At 52.4% G+C, this 15,748-nt stretch overlaps 1 protein-coding gene across 1 annotated transcript in view; it reads left to right on the top strand.

Moving 5' to 3' along the window:
* ZSWIM5 (zinc finger SWIM-type containing 5) overlaps positions 1-15,748 on the top strand; it is a 97,592-nt gene that overhangs the window by 65,741 nt on the left and 16,103 nt on the right. The window contains exons 2-5 of the mRNA XM_063165982.1: positions 412-768; positions 8,536-8,684; positions 9,315-9,465; positions 14,751-14,930. Coding sequence (XP_063022052.1) covers positions 412-768; positions 8,536-8,684; positions 9,315-9,465; positions 14,751-14,930 — 837 coding nt within the window. The remainder of the gene's footprint in view (positions 1-411; positions 769-8,535; positions 8,685-9,314; positions 9,466-14,750; positions 14,931-15,748) is intronic.

Here is a 15,748-nt window from a genome sequence, read left to right as displayed (position 1 = left end):
AAAGAAAAGCAAACGTGGTCTTTTTCTACCAGCCCTCACTCATGTGAGTTGCAAATTCAGCGAGAGGGAGGCGTGGATGGAAATGACTCCCAGGAGAGAAACAGTCTGAGATACTTAAACAAATGGGAACCGAGCAGCTTTGCTCTTCCCCTGAGGGTTTGGCTGTTAAATAAACTCGCCGATGAGTCTGGCTGTGTGTGTGTGTGTTGGTGCAGAAGTGTGTTTGTATACACGGGCTGGGTGTTGCTGGGTGTAAGCCACGGGGATGAGCTGTGCTGGGTGCTGCACTCCTTGGTATATGAGAGAGAGACACAAGCAGTCTTGGCTTTCCTTCCTGCCACAGCTGGCATGGGTGGTTGTGGTCAGAGAGAAGCTAACCTGACCTTTCCCTCTTCTTCTTTCCCTCTCCAGGGTTCCACCTCAGTGGAACAGTAACGGAGCCAGCGACTGCGACAGAACCAGAGATGACCTACAAGGTGGCCATCAGCTTCGACCGCTGCAAAATCACCTCCGTGACGTGTGGCTGTGGGAACAAGGACATTTTTTACTGCGCTCACGTCGTGGCGCTTTCACTGTACAGGATCCGCAAGCCAGACCAGGTCAAACTCCGTCTTCCCATCTCAGAGACCCTTTTCCAGATGAACAGGGACCAGCTCCAGAAGTTTGTTCAGTATTTGATCACAGCACACCACACCGAGGTGCTGCCCACCGCCCAAAAGTTGGCTGATGAGATCCTGTCATCCAACTCTGAGATCAACCAAGTGCACGGTAATTCCTCCCTCCTCACTGTGACCCTGGCTCTGTGCTTGGGGCTGGGGTGGTGGTTTTGGTGCCCATGGTGGTGTTCTTCATTTTACATTTGTCTTTGGATGCACAGAAAAGAGCTGTCAGTGTCACACTGATGTTAATGCATGGGTGTTGGGACCGCATGGCTGGGGTGTCCCCAGCCTGCCCTCTCCTCTTCTTTATGTGTTTGTCTGTCAAACATGGGCTTCAACAGGCAGGAAGAGGCAGAGCTGACAGGCTGGTGGTGCACAAGGACAGCTCAGAGTAGAATGGAAAAGCTGAGGACGTGGTGCTGGGACCCTGTGGAGAGGGAGCTCCAGTGGGGATGAGGCACTCCAGCACGTGGGGACACAGTGTCAGCCTGAGCCCTGCACTAAGTCAGATGTGGCTGAGCTGGTAGGAGATAAAGCTTTAATCTCCATGGGCGTTAATTTGCCCATAATAAATGAGCGCCGCTGTTCTTACCTACCGCACAAAGGCAGTGGAGATGTGTCCTGGGGCTTTGTGTTTGGAAAATGCTTTTGACTTCCTCTCCTGAAAATCTGGGGGATAGTGCCCAGCCCAGCCCTGCTCCACTGGCCCAGGATGTGGCCCAGGCTCCTGGGGATCTCCCACAGTGTCTTTTCAAGGAGCCCAGGAGCTGAAGTTGCCCAGGGTCTGCAACAATGAGCAGCTCCCCGCTGTGCCAATCCCACCAGCTGTAGAGCAGAGATAATAAACACTTATCTGCCACGGAAGGGCGTTGCAGGGATTAACACGTGCCTGTTAAGTGTTCTGAAGATGAAAAGCCCCATATGCAGCCTAAAATACCATCTGAACTAGTTGAATCCACATGTAGAGAAGTAAGGCCGGAGGTTCACCGTCACCATGGGGGTGATGGCAGCTCTGATCTTAGATGTGTTCATCTCTCTCAATCTGGTAGTTCCTGTTCCTACCTTGGGAGAGGCCTTTGTCTCCTCTGCTGGGCCACATGTGCTGCATGGGTGGTTGTGCTCTAACTAACTGGCTTTTGCAGGGGGGCCTTCAATTTCTGGCATTGTGAAAGAACGAGGAGCTGTGATGCTGCAAGGATCTGGTGAGGGCCATTCCCTCTCTGAACTGATCTGCTGAAGCTGAGGCTGGGCAAGATCCCTTCTTGGCCATTGTTTGAGGCTGCTTTCTCCTAAGCAGATTGAAGTAAAGCTTTTAAGGCTCTGAATATTTATTGTTCTAGAGTCAGCAAAAGGCTGGTGGTTGAGAGTCTTACAAAGATACAGTTGTTGGCTCCAGTTCAATATCTGCGTCTTGTTTTTACAAGTGGTTTAAAAAAAAAAAACAAAGCAAAAATTCTCACTCCCTTCAAACTTGGTGCAAATTTACACACTCCAGTGTGTGATTTTAAACCAACAGAAACATGGTCACCCCACAGAGGGTGGCACCTACCTGACACCCCTGTGGCTGCCCGGCGGGTCACAAGTGAGTAAACACCTCTGCAAGCAGGAGAGCAGCCTTGTCTCACCCTGGGGAAGGATGCAGGTCTGCCTTCATATGTTGACACGCTCTTAAGGTGATCCATAGCTCATAAATGTTGCTTCCTGTGAAAAGGATGACTCCAAACCCCTCACATTCAAGTTCATGGTGATGCTGTCCCGGGCTTTGATTCTTGATCCCAGACAATGTTGCAAGTTTTGCCCTCTTGGTCCTGCCAGAAGCACAGCCACAGTGCAACCAACTACACTGCAGACCTGCTTGACCCCAGGGTGAGGAAGGGCTGCAACCATGGGGGTCTGTTTGTGGGAGAGGCATTCTGAGTTCTCCAAATGAAGTGAATCCAAATTTGTCCACCATCTTGTCCTTCCCAGATGTCAGTCATGCATTTGGAGTGGGTCACCGATCCTGGGATTTGTAATTCTTTAAGCCATGCTCTACATAGAGCTTTATGTGTATTTCTTGACCCTTGGGGTCACACCCCAGCCTTGGGGTTGGGGCCAAGGTGTCTTTTGGCAGGCCAGCCTCTGCAACCCAAACAGAAACCCACTGTGTGCACTGGACACCTGAAGTTATTACACCCTGGAGCAAGAATGTCCTTATTTTTACCCTGTCCCTCCTTCTTTTGAGAGTATGTCTGTTGAGCTTTGTATCAGCATCAGGTCTTCCTCACCTGCCTCTGGTCACTCTTTCCTTGTTTATATGGCGAGCTTGTAGGATTGAGGAGCTGTTTTTGCACCAGGCTGGCTGAGGAATGCCCCTTGTGCAAGGGGGTTGTCTGATTTTGTAAAATAAGGCTGTCAGGGATGCTCCTTCTCCTCCTGCAGAGCCCGAATGGCAGAGAAAATTACTGTCCATTGTCTGTGGCGCTCAGCTCCGGGCACTGGAGCTTTGTTCCTTGCCGGAGTCTGTAGCCGCGGGCTGCGCACCGCGTGCCGATCTTCCCGGCTGCCTTCCTAGAAGGAAATGCAAACTATCCAGTAATGATGGAGGCTTGGAGCGCAGCCAAGGCGCTTGCGTGTTCCCGGAGGATTCAGGCCAAGCAGAGCCTAGGTGTGCCTGCAGCTCTGCTCCCCACTTGACCTCTGCCTGCTGAAGTGGGTCACGTTTCTGCTCCTGTGCCTCGGCTGCGAAGGGCAGCGTGTGCCAGCGAGAGCATCTCCCGTGTCTGGCACCTCCGCGCTTGGCGTCTGGAGTGGCAGCTGGAGGGAGGGCACCAGGGTAGGTTTCAATGCTCCTCCCCAAGGGGACAAAGCCAGCAGTGTGGCTGCCTGGCACAGAGCAAGGCTGCAAGGATTGCACTGTGCCAGCAAAAGTGACTCGTGGGTGCTTGGTCTCTCCTGGTGGGTGGAATGCTGGGGGCAGCCAGAAGCTGCAGCTGGAAAGCTTGGGTCCAGCAGCTGGGACTCCATGGGAATGAGGATCATCTGGTGGTGGCCACCTTGGCACCCTGTTCGGTCTGCTCTTCTGAGAGCTTAAAGATGGCACGGTGCCTGTGGCCCCAGATTTGGGGCTTAGAGGTTCCCTTCATGCATCACTGATGAATTCTCCCCCTTCCTTGCATAAAGAGCAGGAGATTTTGGCACACCCCATGTTTGCAGCTCTGTAACTCACCCAGCTTGAGCAGCATGTGGACATGGGAGAGGGTGCTGCTGCCCTCAGTCCTGGAGTTGTGGCTGGGGTGGTCTGTCTGGCCCATGGCAATGCCAGTGGATGATGCTGTACCTGTGGTGCTCAGCTGGCGCCATCAAAGGGCTTGGGATGCTCTTCTCAACCAGAAGGGAGAAAAGCCCCAAAACCTCTGCTGTTGCAAGGTGCAGGGGCAACTCCCTCTGAGGACAAGCCATGTGAATCACCAAGGGGCCTCCGTGGTCCTGCAGGGTCTTGGGAGCTTCCTTGGAGGAGAGGACCTTTGGAAAACCCTCAGAGGTAATGGTCCCTCATGCTTTGACATGGGAAAAGCAGATCTCCCCATGCAAGAGCCATAAGAAGCCTGCTGCCTCATCCATTCCCTTTTGTCCTACATGCATTCTTGACCACCTTAAGCTTTCCTTCAGCTCCTGGGCTAATACTGTCCCACCTTGCTCCTTGTGCACGGCGAGTTGGCTGCCAGGTCAGTGTGCAGCAAGTCCCTGCCTGTCCTGTCACACCGAGCCAAGGCTGATGTTTGAGGAGTCCTCGGGCACTCTTTGACTTTCAGGTCATCTCGAGACAGCGTCTGGAGGGCAGCACCAGTAAATCTATTTGAAATTCTGCCTTCCCGCAGGGGAGGAGGAGAAGGTCAGATCTCCAGGACATTCATGTTCCTGTTTGCTGAGCTGTGGTGGATTTAAGGGAAAAAGCACACCTGAGTGCTGGAGAGAAAGGCAGCTCTTCTCCTTGTCTTGCAGAGCAGCTGGGGTTGCCAAATGACTCCAGAGCACAAGTGGTTCTTGACAAGCAGCTTCCAAAGTTGGCTGCACCAGGTACTGGTACCAGCTGGACCACATTGCTCCTGTCCACCATGCTGGGAGCCAGTCTGGATTCCCTTGTCCCTATGCTGTCAGGTGTATGTGAATCTTCAGGCTGCCCTGGCAGCTCCCTCTGACTTGCCTCCTCTTGAAAATGAGCTGGGAGTCTTGGCAGAGCTGGATTCCTTGCTTTGCTGCTATTTTTAATCCCTTGTTAGAGTTCATTTCCTTTCTGGTGCCTGGTTATTTTCTCTTCAAGGTTTTCTGCCGTTTGCTTATTTGTCCATGTCCTCCCCACCCCCCGCCCTGAGCTGATCCTTCACATCTGTTTTCTCTCTGGACGCCGGGGAGGAGCCTGGAGGCATTCAGCAACACCACCATGTGCAGTCATGAGATGGCCCTTGTGAATGGCCACCACGACAGCCAGCCCTGCTCCAGGCACCGCTGACCCCGGGGCTGGCACGGCCAGGCCCCAGAGCACTGCTGGGTGCTGGGCACAGTCGGGTAAAAGGACCATAAGGGAGATGCTGGAGCAGCCACCCTTATCACTGGGTGGCTTTTAGCATCACTTTATCAGCTCCAGGTACTGGTTAAAAATTATAATCATGCCTTTTTCTTTGTATCATCTATCCTGCTTCGAGTCAAATGTTCTGGGAGTGCTTTCCACGCTACTCAGCTGATGTATCTCCCCTTCTTGGGTTCAGGAGCTTGGGTTTGGGACGTGACAGTGCTTTGGCGTGACCCAGAAGGTCCTACTGCCTCCTCAGCCCTGGAAACCTGCAGCTTCCCAGTCCAGGAGCTCCTTTTGTTTTCTTCATGTTGGGCAGCTAATTTCTGAGGAAGGAGTTGAATTTTCCATGCCTGACTTCACTCTGTTTTCTAATTTGTAGATTTTTCCAGTCCTTTTTCCTCAGTCATTGTATTTGCCAAGTCTCACTTGGCTGTCAAACAGTTAAACCCCCAAGCTCCCAGTGAGGGGGGAGCCCAGCTCGGGGTGTGATGGATTGCATTTTTATCTCAGTTTCTACAGCCAGTGTAAACGGGCTGGTGAAACACTCTTTCCACTCAAGATGTGCAATGGTGTTTCCTTAAATCTGAATCCGGCAGGACCAAGATCCAGCACATCTGAACCAGGGCTCTTTGGAGCACGAATGCTGCTATATGAGAAATGTGTTATGCAGGCGCCGGGCTGTTTTACATGCCGTTCCCAGCTCCTTTGGAGCTGAGACATGGAATCACTCATCAGCTGCGTCACGGCGTGCCGCTGCCGAAGCCCCCACGGTGTGAACGTTGGCAAGGGGAAGTGGACAAATCCTGCCATTAATATTTAAACCCAGCACAAATCCCGTTGTTTGCTCTTAAATGTTTATCCAGCTCCCCAGCGTAATTGGGCAGCCCGTTATCTGCCGGGTTGTGCTGCACGTGTGGGAATTCGCTATTACAGCCTTCTCTCTGAATCTTTTATAGGAGAGAAAAATACATTTACAAGCAAATTGGGGCTTTATTTGGAGGCGCGGGAGGCGCGTTGCTAATTTGGCTGCGGCCCGAACCCCAACGTGCGAAGTGCTCAATGTGTTGCGTGGGAGGAGGAGGTTTTTATTTAGCTGCACGCTCCCTTCCTCGCTGCTCGGGCTTTCCGTTGCTAACACTACGTGTGAGCAGCAGGCACGGCGGGGTAGCCCCGGGAACCCCCAAAGAACAAACCTACTTTTTACATTTTGTGACCTCCTCCTCCCCCTTAATCTGTCACAGCGGCCACGGCCGTGGTGAGGGATGAGGGATGAGCTGAGCTTTGGTGGGATGGGTCAGCCCAGGTGACCGTGCTCTCCTGTGCCTGCAGACAGACAGGTGACCCTGTAGAGGCAGTGGAGGCCGCTCTGGATGGCTGCAGCACGCAGGATGGTGGGGAGGAGGATATTAAGAGTGCAAGCGTCTGGGATACCTAGCGATGGGGCGGGATAAGCGCTCATGGTAGACAGATTAGTCATCGGTTCCTGATAGGGGATAATCACCGGCTTGTCTGCTCTTTATCTGCGAGATAAGGATGAGGCTGGGGGAGGGAAGGAAAAGGCACAGAAAAGCTCAGAGGGCCCGCACAGACTGTCCCTGTCCCTGGCTGTGATTGTCCCTCGTGGCTTAGGACAGGACTCTGAGCTGACTCTGGTTTTACACTGAGCAGGACTCGCCCTTGCTGGGGGCTCAGGGTTTAACTGCTTCTCCAGGGGAGTGGGATCAGGATCAGGGCATATGTGGCAAAAGGCCTCATGCTCATGCAGGAACTGTGATTTCCTTTCTGCTGCTCCAGCTCTCGTCCCAATTATGTGGTTGTCAACTATAAATTATTCTGCAGAGGGAGCAGCAGCATCCTGTCCCTTCAGCATGCCTAGAGCTTGCTGGAACTTCTCTCAGGCAGTGACTGTTAGCAGAAATTATAGTAATTTTGTAAAGGACATTAATACAAATAACTGTATCTTAGCGGGTCAGGAGTGTCCTCAGCCTGCTGGAGGAGCAGAACCCCTGAGGTTGATGTTGTCTTGCTTACAAGCCAGGAAGAGACACTTGCCCTGCTGAGCAGGCATCCTGGAGCACAATTTTCATGAATTGTATTTGAGCTCCTGGTTCAGCAATGCTGGGGTGTGCACAGCATCCCAGGCTGTCTCTGTAGGAAAGTGATGTCTGCTCCCCAACCAGATCCCAGTTTTGAAAAAGACATCATGAAGATTTATTTGGGAATGTGTCAGCTACAGCATCCCATGGCTCCTCATGCAGCACCTTGCTCTTCCTGTGCTCACCCTCTTCCTCTCTTGAGAGGGAGACAGGAGAAGCAGACCAAAGTGGAGTGGAGGATCCTCCAGCTGCAGCAGCCCCTCCTTGGTACTGATTTTCCCTAAGGAGTTTCTGTAGAGCAGGACCCAAAAGCAGACAGCTGAAAATTCTACTTTCTGTTCTATTTTGTGCTCTTGGCTGCTCACTGGAGTTGTGCTACTGCCTGTCCTGTGAGCCCTGGAACCCATGGCTGGGATGTAGGATAGTGTTTGGGCAGGAAAATGGGAATTGAAAAGGCAAGGTGAGGGAAGTATGATCCAACTTGTTTAAATCAATTGTGGGTTTTCTTTCTTTCTTTTGTTCTCTGGAAGATGAAATGCAGTGTGTGAACGCATATGTGTGCCTGCCAAAGGCCCTGCTCTGGTCACAGCTTGCTCTTTGAAGGATTATTGATCCTTTGTTCTTTCCCGCGGAGGGTCTCTCTCAGGCAGGTACACTGATGCCCAATAACTTGTCCCCTGTCCTAAAGCAAGTGAGGGGCAGGACCAGGTGTTTAACCCAGGGCTCTGGAGCCCAAGTGCAGTAGTACCTTTGTTAGACTGTTCCAGACATGGGGAAGGGCTTGCAGGAATTGGAGCTTTACTGATGCTTTAACAAACCGGCCATGTGGAGCAGGAGCTCTGGGCGCTCCCTGGAGCCGCAGAGCGCTGCGGGCTCTGCAGCTGTGCTGCCTGCACTCCTGGGGCTTGGGAGGAAGGCAGGTCCCTGGTCTTCCTCAGCCTCATTTCATGTGGAGTGCAGAGGGTGAGGGGCCATGCAAGCGTTAGCCCTGTGGTCAGGATATCCTTCCTGATGGCTGCTGCCAGTACTGTGTTAGGACAGCACAGTGCTGCCACTTGGGCTCACTGCTGAGGAATCAAGTTGGTTTTCTGTCACCTGAGCCGATAAAGTAAAGGTGGGTTCCTAATAAAACAGAGGTAGGTGCACTCCTTGCTAGTGGGACTGCTGACCCTGCTGCCATAAACATGATTGTCTCTCTTCTTTCTCCCCTCCCCCATCCTCTCAGGCGCTCCTGACCCCACTGCTGGGGCCAGCATCGATGACGAGAACTGCTGGCACTTGGACGAGGAGCAGGTCCGAGAGCAGGTGAAGCTGTTCCTATCTCAGGGAGGGTACTACGGCTCGGGGAAGCAGCTCAACTCCATGTTTGCCAAGGTGAGGAGCCGGCTGCTCTCTCCCATCTCTGCTCTGCGTGTCACGTAGCTGGCACTCGCTGGCTGCCCTGGAAGGGTGCCCATCACAGCTGGGAATCTCTGCTCCAGTGCCTTCTCGCCCTGTCGCAGAGCAGGCAGTTGTAATCCAGGCTCTGGGTCAGGCCTGGATTGTCTCACCTGCTGTCCTGGCAGGTCCTTTCCTCCCATGGATACCATGATCCCTGTGCAAGGAAGGGCATTCCCCCATCTCCCCTTCAGCGCAGTGGGGAAAAAGCCAACCCTGCAAAGCCTACCAAGACCATGGGAAGGTGGAACCATAACCCACAGATCTCACCACCCTTCTTTGCAGAAGGGCTTTGCTTTCATGTTCTTAATCTCAGTCTCCTTCACAGCCTGGCTGTGGCTGCTACTCAACCGGGCTCCCGTCAGCCTCATCACAGCCATTGCATGAGGGTTATAATGCGTGACTGTCCATTATACACACACACATATATATGTATGTATGCATTTACATACAGTCTGAACCCTCAGGCTGAGGAAGCTGTGGGTTGCCAGCCAGGTGAATGTGTCTTAAGCACCTTTGAGGGGCCATGGTTTGTCTCACCCAAGGCTTTCTCTTTGTCCTTTCCAGGTCCGGGAGATGCTGCGCATGAGGGACTCCAACGGCGCCAGGATGCTGACGTTGATTACAGAGCAGTTCATGGCTGATCCTCGGCTCTCCCTCTGGAGGCAGCAGGGGACAGGCATAACAGAGAAGTGCCGGCAGCTCTGGGATGAGCTGGGTAAGGGTCACTGCCTTGCAGAGAGGAGCAGAGTTACCTGTCTGCTGGCCCAATGGGCTTCATTACAGAGGCTCTGTGGGGCTCTGCTTTGGGAACGGAGACCTTGAGACATGCCAGGACCTTACTGCATCCCTTGCTGGGGAATCACTGTGAGACAGCTGGATCAGGCCCAAACCACACAGTTCAAAACCTTAAACCTGCCCCTCTCCTGCAAAAGGATCAAGGATGATAGGTGTGCAGTGTGTTGCTGGTCCTGTGCTTCCAGCAGGCTGGTATTTGGTGAGCTGCCCCAAAGCCTTTGTGAGGGAGGACACAGGGCAGGTGAGCCCCAGGGGCTGGATGTAGCCTGGATGTGGAAGTTCTGTTCCTGGGGGAACCTTGATCCAGAGATGGGAATGCGGGTTCTCAAGTCTCATCACATCTAACAGATTCTGCCTGCTGTGGTGCACGTTTCCAGAGTGAGGGGGGCAGGATGGGCAGCACAGAGCCTGGCTGTGAGGGAAATGCAGTTCTGGGTAATTCTAGCTAAGCACCTTAGACACCAGCTCAGCTGGCTGACACTGTAATATCATTAGAATAAAACATTTAGATGACGTGGGCTTGGGGAGTAGGGTTGTGTGGCAAAGTTAACCCTGCAGTTCTGTGCTGTCCTGGATATATGGAATCTTGGGTTTGACTTGAGCCATAGTTTGATGAGTGAGTTTGAGCTCCTCTGCAGCCTGCTGGTAGGAGATACTGTGCCAAGGGCAGGGGCGGATGGGCTGGCACCAAAGGGATATGGTAGAGCTGGAAGAAGGATTAGGATGGTCTGGGATCTGGAACATCTGAAACTGCAGCTGGAAATCACAAACCCACCTACCAAGTGCCCAACAAATGCAAACAGAAATGAGGCTGGGAAGCCTGGCCAAACTATGCAGACAAGATCTGGGCAGGGGTGGGATGTCTTGTTTTTGTATGAAGTTTCCTGGATGGAAATAACCACACCAGCTCTGGAGAGCTCATCTGTGCTTGCTTGCCAAGAAGATATTTCCAGGATTTTGGGATGCTGCAGCTAGACAATTGGATATGCAAGGAGCCCGGAGAGGTGGCCAAGTCCACCAAGCCAGAATTTCCACATGGAAGAAAGCAAGCGCACTGGTGATATATGAATGGATGGGTGTGTGAGCAGGCCTGGACGCAGGAAGCAATTTGTTTAAAATTACAGATTATTTGGCCAGATTTCCAAACTGCTATCCAAGCGGGAGCACAGGAGAGGCGAGGGTGGTTGGGTTTCAGTCCTGGCTTAACTGTACAAGGACCAGGTTGGTGCACGCAGGTTTGGTCGGCAGAGTGGGAGGAGGTGGCAGCACGTCCCCGTTGGCAGATGGCAGAGTGGCTGGGGAATGTCAGGGCCCTTCCAGTGCTGGATCAACACGACAGCAGGGGAAGCGTGGTGCCAGCCAACACACGTCAGAGCAGCTCGCCTGGCAGAGGCGCGTCACACGTGAGGGTCTGGGCATCTCCACGCTGAAGAGAAGCTCCTGTAGAGGACACGGTGATGTTCCAAGAAGCAACTCCAGAAGGGCATGGAATGTACTCAAAGCAGGGATTATTCCTTCGTTTTACAGAAGCCTTTTGCATTTGGCCTTGTGCAGTGTTTACTGTTGGAGCAGAGCATATCTCTGAAGGAGGTGTGGAGGCACAGAGACCAGAGCTGCTCGGAGTTGGGGGTGTTCACCAGTAACAAACATCAGGAATGCAGAGCAGTGTCCTAAACCATCCCTGGGTGGGTAACAGTAGCCAGGGCACATGGGGCAGTGGAAGCACCACATCCCACTGCCTGTGGGCTGTGGATGCCAAAGCTGCCAGTATTATCATTACTGCTGAAGGGAGGGATGAGGAGCCTGTTGCCAGCTGCCACGGGAAGCCCTGGCACAGACCACAATCCTCCACTACTTAGAAGCAAAAAAAGGGCCTCTTGGAAATTATTTTGGGCACGTGTTTAATAATTAATCATCGATTTTAGCAAAGACTGCATCACAGACTTGCGTGGGATTGGAAGAAGATCAGCCTTAAAGAAGATTGTGGATTTATGCTGGGGAAAATGTAAAGGATTTTGCAGGATTTCAGAGTTATAAAAAAAAAAAGGAAATGAAAATAAAAACGGGATGGTTTGCTTGTGCCTGTGCTGCCAACTGAACCTCTATTGCCCCGTCTGCTGGGGAGCCAGAGGAAGGACCTGCTAGATGGGGAGCTCAGCAGCGTGGGAGTATTTGCCCTGGCGCATTAGTACTTACGATTAAAGCCTAATTACAAAAAATAGACGAAAAACCAGCTGAAGTGCAGCCTGACCTTAATCTGCCTGGAGACGGGTTTATTTATCTCGGCCACTTGTTTACAGTGGGGAATTTCAGCAGATTAAGCCGGGGAGCGACCCTGTGGGAAACGGGAGAATTTCTTTGATGGTTGGGAAACTTGGGCGCGGGATCGGAGCGCCTGTCTGCTCTGGGGCCTGCAGCCAGGACCACTGGGCTGGGAAGGCTCTGACCCCCCCTGTCCCTGCACCCAGCCCCGTCATCAAAAAGCATTTTTGTTTAGAGGCTTAGCTTAATCGTGATCTGCCGCTTTGTTCCCCACTTAACCTCCTGCTATCAGAAAGTTCAGATGAAGGTTTCTGCAGCATGTGAAGAGACATGGAGTCTGACCTGGTGTGGCATTTCGGCTCAGGACAGGAGTCACTTGTGCTGTCAGCTGATGTCACTTGACCACAGGGCTCAGAAAACCACTCTGTTATATCTCCCAGATAATTATCATGACTGAGACAGATGCAAATCTCACTTCCCTCCTAGTTCCCACCTCCCCACCACATCGTTCTTTCTGCAGGAGAGCCCAGGGGCATAATGTTTTGGCATGCAAAGGATGCCTCAGAGGGCTCTCAAAAATAGGCAGCAAAGTCATGAGGCTTCCGAGGAACGCATATTAGCAGAGCTGTGGGAGCCAAAAATCCAGCGGGTGCATCCCATTCCTGGGGGCGGTGAAGCTGGAGCACCAAGCCTTGTTACTGCCTGTCAGCCAATATCTGTGCACCCTCAGAGGCGTGAGTTGAAACTGCCCGAGGCTGCTTTTGACACAAGCACCCCCAGAGTGGGCGAAGAGCAGCAACAGCAGTGACAACAGGGGGAGCACTGGTGGGAAGGGAATGCCCGACACCCAGAGTCGAGTGCAGGTTTTATCTCATGGCCACCCGAGGAGGTGGGAAGCTCTATCCCCTTCCTTAAGGAAGACTCATTTTCTGGAGCTGAGACCTGATTTTTATAAAGATGCCATGTCTGAGTATCCCCCATGGAGCCTGCAGGAGCCTGTGAGTGAGTGACATAGATCTACTCTGGTAAGGATGGGCCCCCAGGGAGGTACCTCTTTTACACATTAATTAATTGCTGATGTTGCAGCTCAAAAATCTTAATCCCCTCTGTTCATCAGAAAAAAGTGAGGTATTGGTGGGCTTTTCTGGGGGCAGAGATTGAGCTGAACTGGGCAAGGGCTGCTTTGGACATTTGCTGGTGCTCGTGCCTGCAATTGCTTTTCCCATGCCCATTCCTGGATGTGATGCTGCTGCCACCATCTGCGTTGTGACGTGGTGACGTCTGTCCTGCCCAGCCAGGCTGCTCCAAGGAGCCAGACAGGCACAGCCTCCACGCCTTACTAATGATTTGAACCAGACATGTCCACAAGTTCCAGCTGGCAAAGGATTGGTCAGGGGCCATGCACCCCAGAAGCACCACCAAAGCTCAGCTGTAATGCAGAGGAGCAGAGATGCACCAGAGTGGAGCCAGGGCCAGGACATCGCTGCTCAGCCTGGGTTTGCCTCATGTTGTCTGGCAGAGGGACTGGCTGCTCTGGCTCCCGTTGGATCTGCAGCCTTGCTTGGGGCTGTTTGGCTCAATGGCAGGGCTGGGGAGCTGCTGCTCAAAACACAGCCAGCGAGGGAGGTGGTTGGGGCTTGTGGAGGAATCTCCTTGTTGTGCAGTGGAGGCATGTTGGGTGATGTTGTGCTGCTGGCTGTCACTTTGGGATGGGAACTTTGGCTCTGGAAGTGATGGAGAGGTGAGGGACAGCAGGGAGAAGGAAGGTGCTCCAGGGCTCTGCTGAGCCCATGGAGGAGAGGCAGGGAGGGTGTTTCTGCAGGAAGCTGAGCTGTTCCACGCGTGTGACAGGATTTGACATGGACAGAGAGAGAAGCAGCAGGAGCTGCTCAGCCTGAGGGGATCCCTGGGGATACCTCATATTGCAGCTGTGTCAGCCTACAGCCATCCCACCCCGCAGGGAAGCACAAGGGAGGGGACATGCTACATCCTGGCAGCTATGCAGGGAAATTTGGGTAGAAATGGAGTTAGCTAAAGAAAAATCAACGGGTTTACACTTACTCAGGTTGCTGTAGCCCTTACCGGAGCAGTGAGTGACTCGGAATAGTCTGCAAGGCTCAGCAGCACCGGCATCAGCCCTGTTTTATGAAAGGATGAGCTGGATCTTAATGATGACAGATGTCCTTGGTTCTGGTTTTGTCTCTCACACAGCAGACAGCATCACCAGCATCATGTGAGGTCCCATGGTTGACCCAGAGGGTGTCAGTGTGGGTGTCCTGCTGGTGAGCAGCTTGACTTGTGAGATCCAAAGGGCTTGCATCAGGGAGGGCTCTGCAAGACATCAGGCCAAGCTCCAGGTTCCTCTGCTGGTTCCTCTGCAGGCTTGGGGCTAGTAGGGATTGAAAAAGAAAAAAAAAAAAAAGAAAGAAAATACACCAAATCTCCTTTTTAAATAGTTGAATGCAAATGGCCTGAAGAACAATAGCAGATGAAATAGCATTCAGAGCGGGTTTTAAAGCGCTTGGAACGTGGGTAGGATCAAAATCAGGTTAGTCTTTGGAGATGCAGACTCTGCAGCTTGCCAGGGTGTTTTTAAGCATGCTTTGATGTGTAGTTCAAACACTAGATTTGTCCTGGCAGACAGAAGCACTCACAAATTCATACACAGCCACTCTCTCCTTCCCCCCTCCCCACTGTCCCCCATCTCATGAGATTATAATTTAGCTTCATTACGAAGGAGTTTTACTTTGTCCTGGTTTCAGCTGGGATAGAGTTAATTTCCTCCTTATTTAGAAGCTGTGTAAATCCCCCTCCTGGGTCTCTGCATTATGCTGAAATGAGTTTACAAACCTCGATGGAACCTCGCAGGCTCTCGGGGCGGCCGGAGAGCTTTGCCCCGCACGCATGGCGGTGGCACCTCCGTGATTTCTTGGCTTTGTTTAGGGGCCCTGTGGGTGTGTGTGGTGTTAAACCCACACTGCAAGCTGGAAGAGAAATCCTGCTGGCTCCGGCAGCTGCGCAAGTGGGGTGAGATGGACGTCTGTCCCCTGGAAGATGGCAATTATGGTAACGAGCTTCCCAACATCACTAACGCGCTTACGCAGAGCTCCGGTCACAGCCAAGGTGAGTCTGGGCAGGGAGTGGAAATCCAGCTGACAGCCACAGGGGTTGGGTCCAGGTCAGAACTCAGCCCAAAGCTGAGAGAACTCGCTTCAGCTGCTGGTTATGTTTCTGCAAGTCGTAGGAGTACAAAATATTTGTCTTCACAGCCTCTGGTTTATATATAAATGTTTGCTTCTTTGCTACAGGGTAAAGTTGCCCGTGTTTTGAGTTTAGGGACTGTTCTAAAGCAGTTTGACTTTGGGGGAGTTTAGTGCGGGTTTGGGCATGGGGTAATACAGGAAAACAGTGCTGCTTGCCACAGAGCAGAGCTGAGCTCAGGAGTCCTGGCTGTAATGTGAGAGTGAGGAGCTGGAGATGGTGCAGAGCCCATTTCCCTGCCCTTAAGCCTCACTTAAAGGCTGTGATTCAGGTGCTAGGGAAGTCATTAGCTAGGAATGTTAACGCAGTTCAAGTGCAGAGCACAGACAGAGCCATGTAGTTAAGGGGTTGTTCCTTAGTGCTAAAATAGTTTCTCAACCGCTGACAAAGCATTTGATCCTTTTAAGTTTAAGCACTCTTTCTCCTTCCTTTTGCCTGAAGTAGACTTTAATTGAAAGTTATTGCTCTTCACATGCCTCTGTCTGCTGCACTGGATTGCTCTTCGGTGTATTATGTGTGGCCAAAGTGGGTGGAGGAGAGGGGGACAGCAGCCATGCCACAGGGGAAACTTCATTATTCAGGGTGGGGTTGGTCCTGCAGCAGCAGTTTGGCAGCGTGGCTGTCCTGCCAACCATGCCAGCCATGGCCAGGACCACATGCCCGACCTCCCTATGCTCTTC

This window comes from Melospiza melodia, chromosome 11 (assembly GCF_035770615.1).
Source record: "Melospiza melodia melodia isolate bMelMel2 chromosome 11, bMelMel2.pri, whole genome shotgun sequence".
In the NCBI taxonomy this organism is placed as follows: Eukaryota; Metazoa; Chordata; class Aves; order Passeriformes; family Passerellidae; genus Melospiza; species Melospiza melodia.
This window is presented reverse-complemented; position numbering and strand designations above follow the sequence as displayed.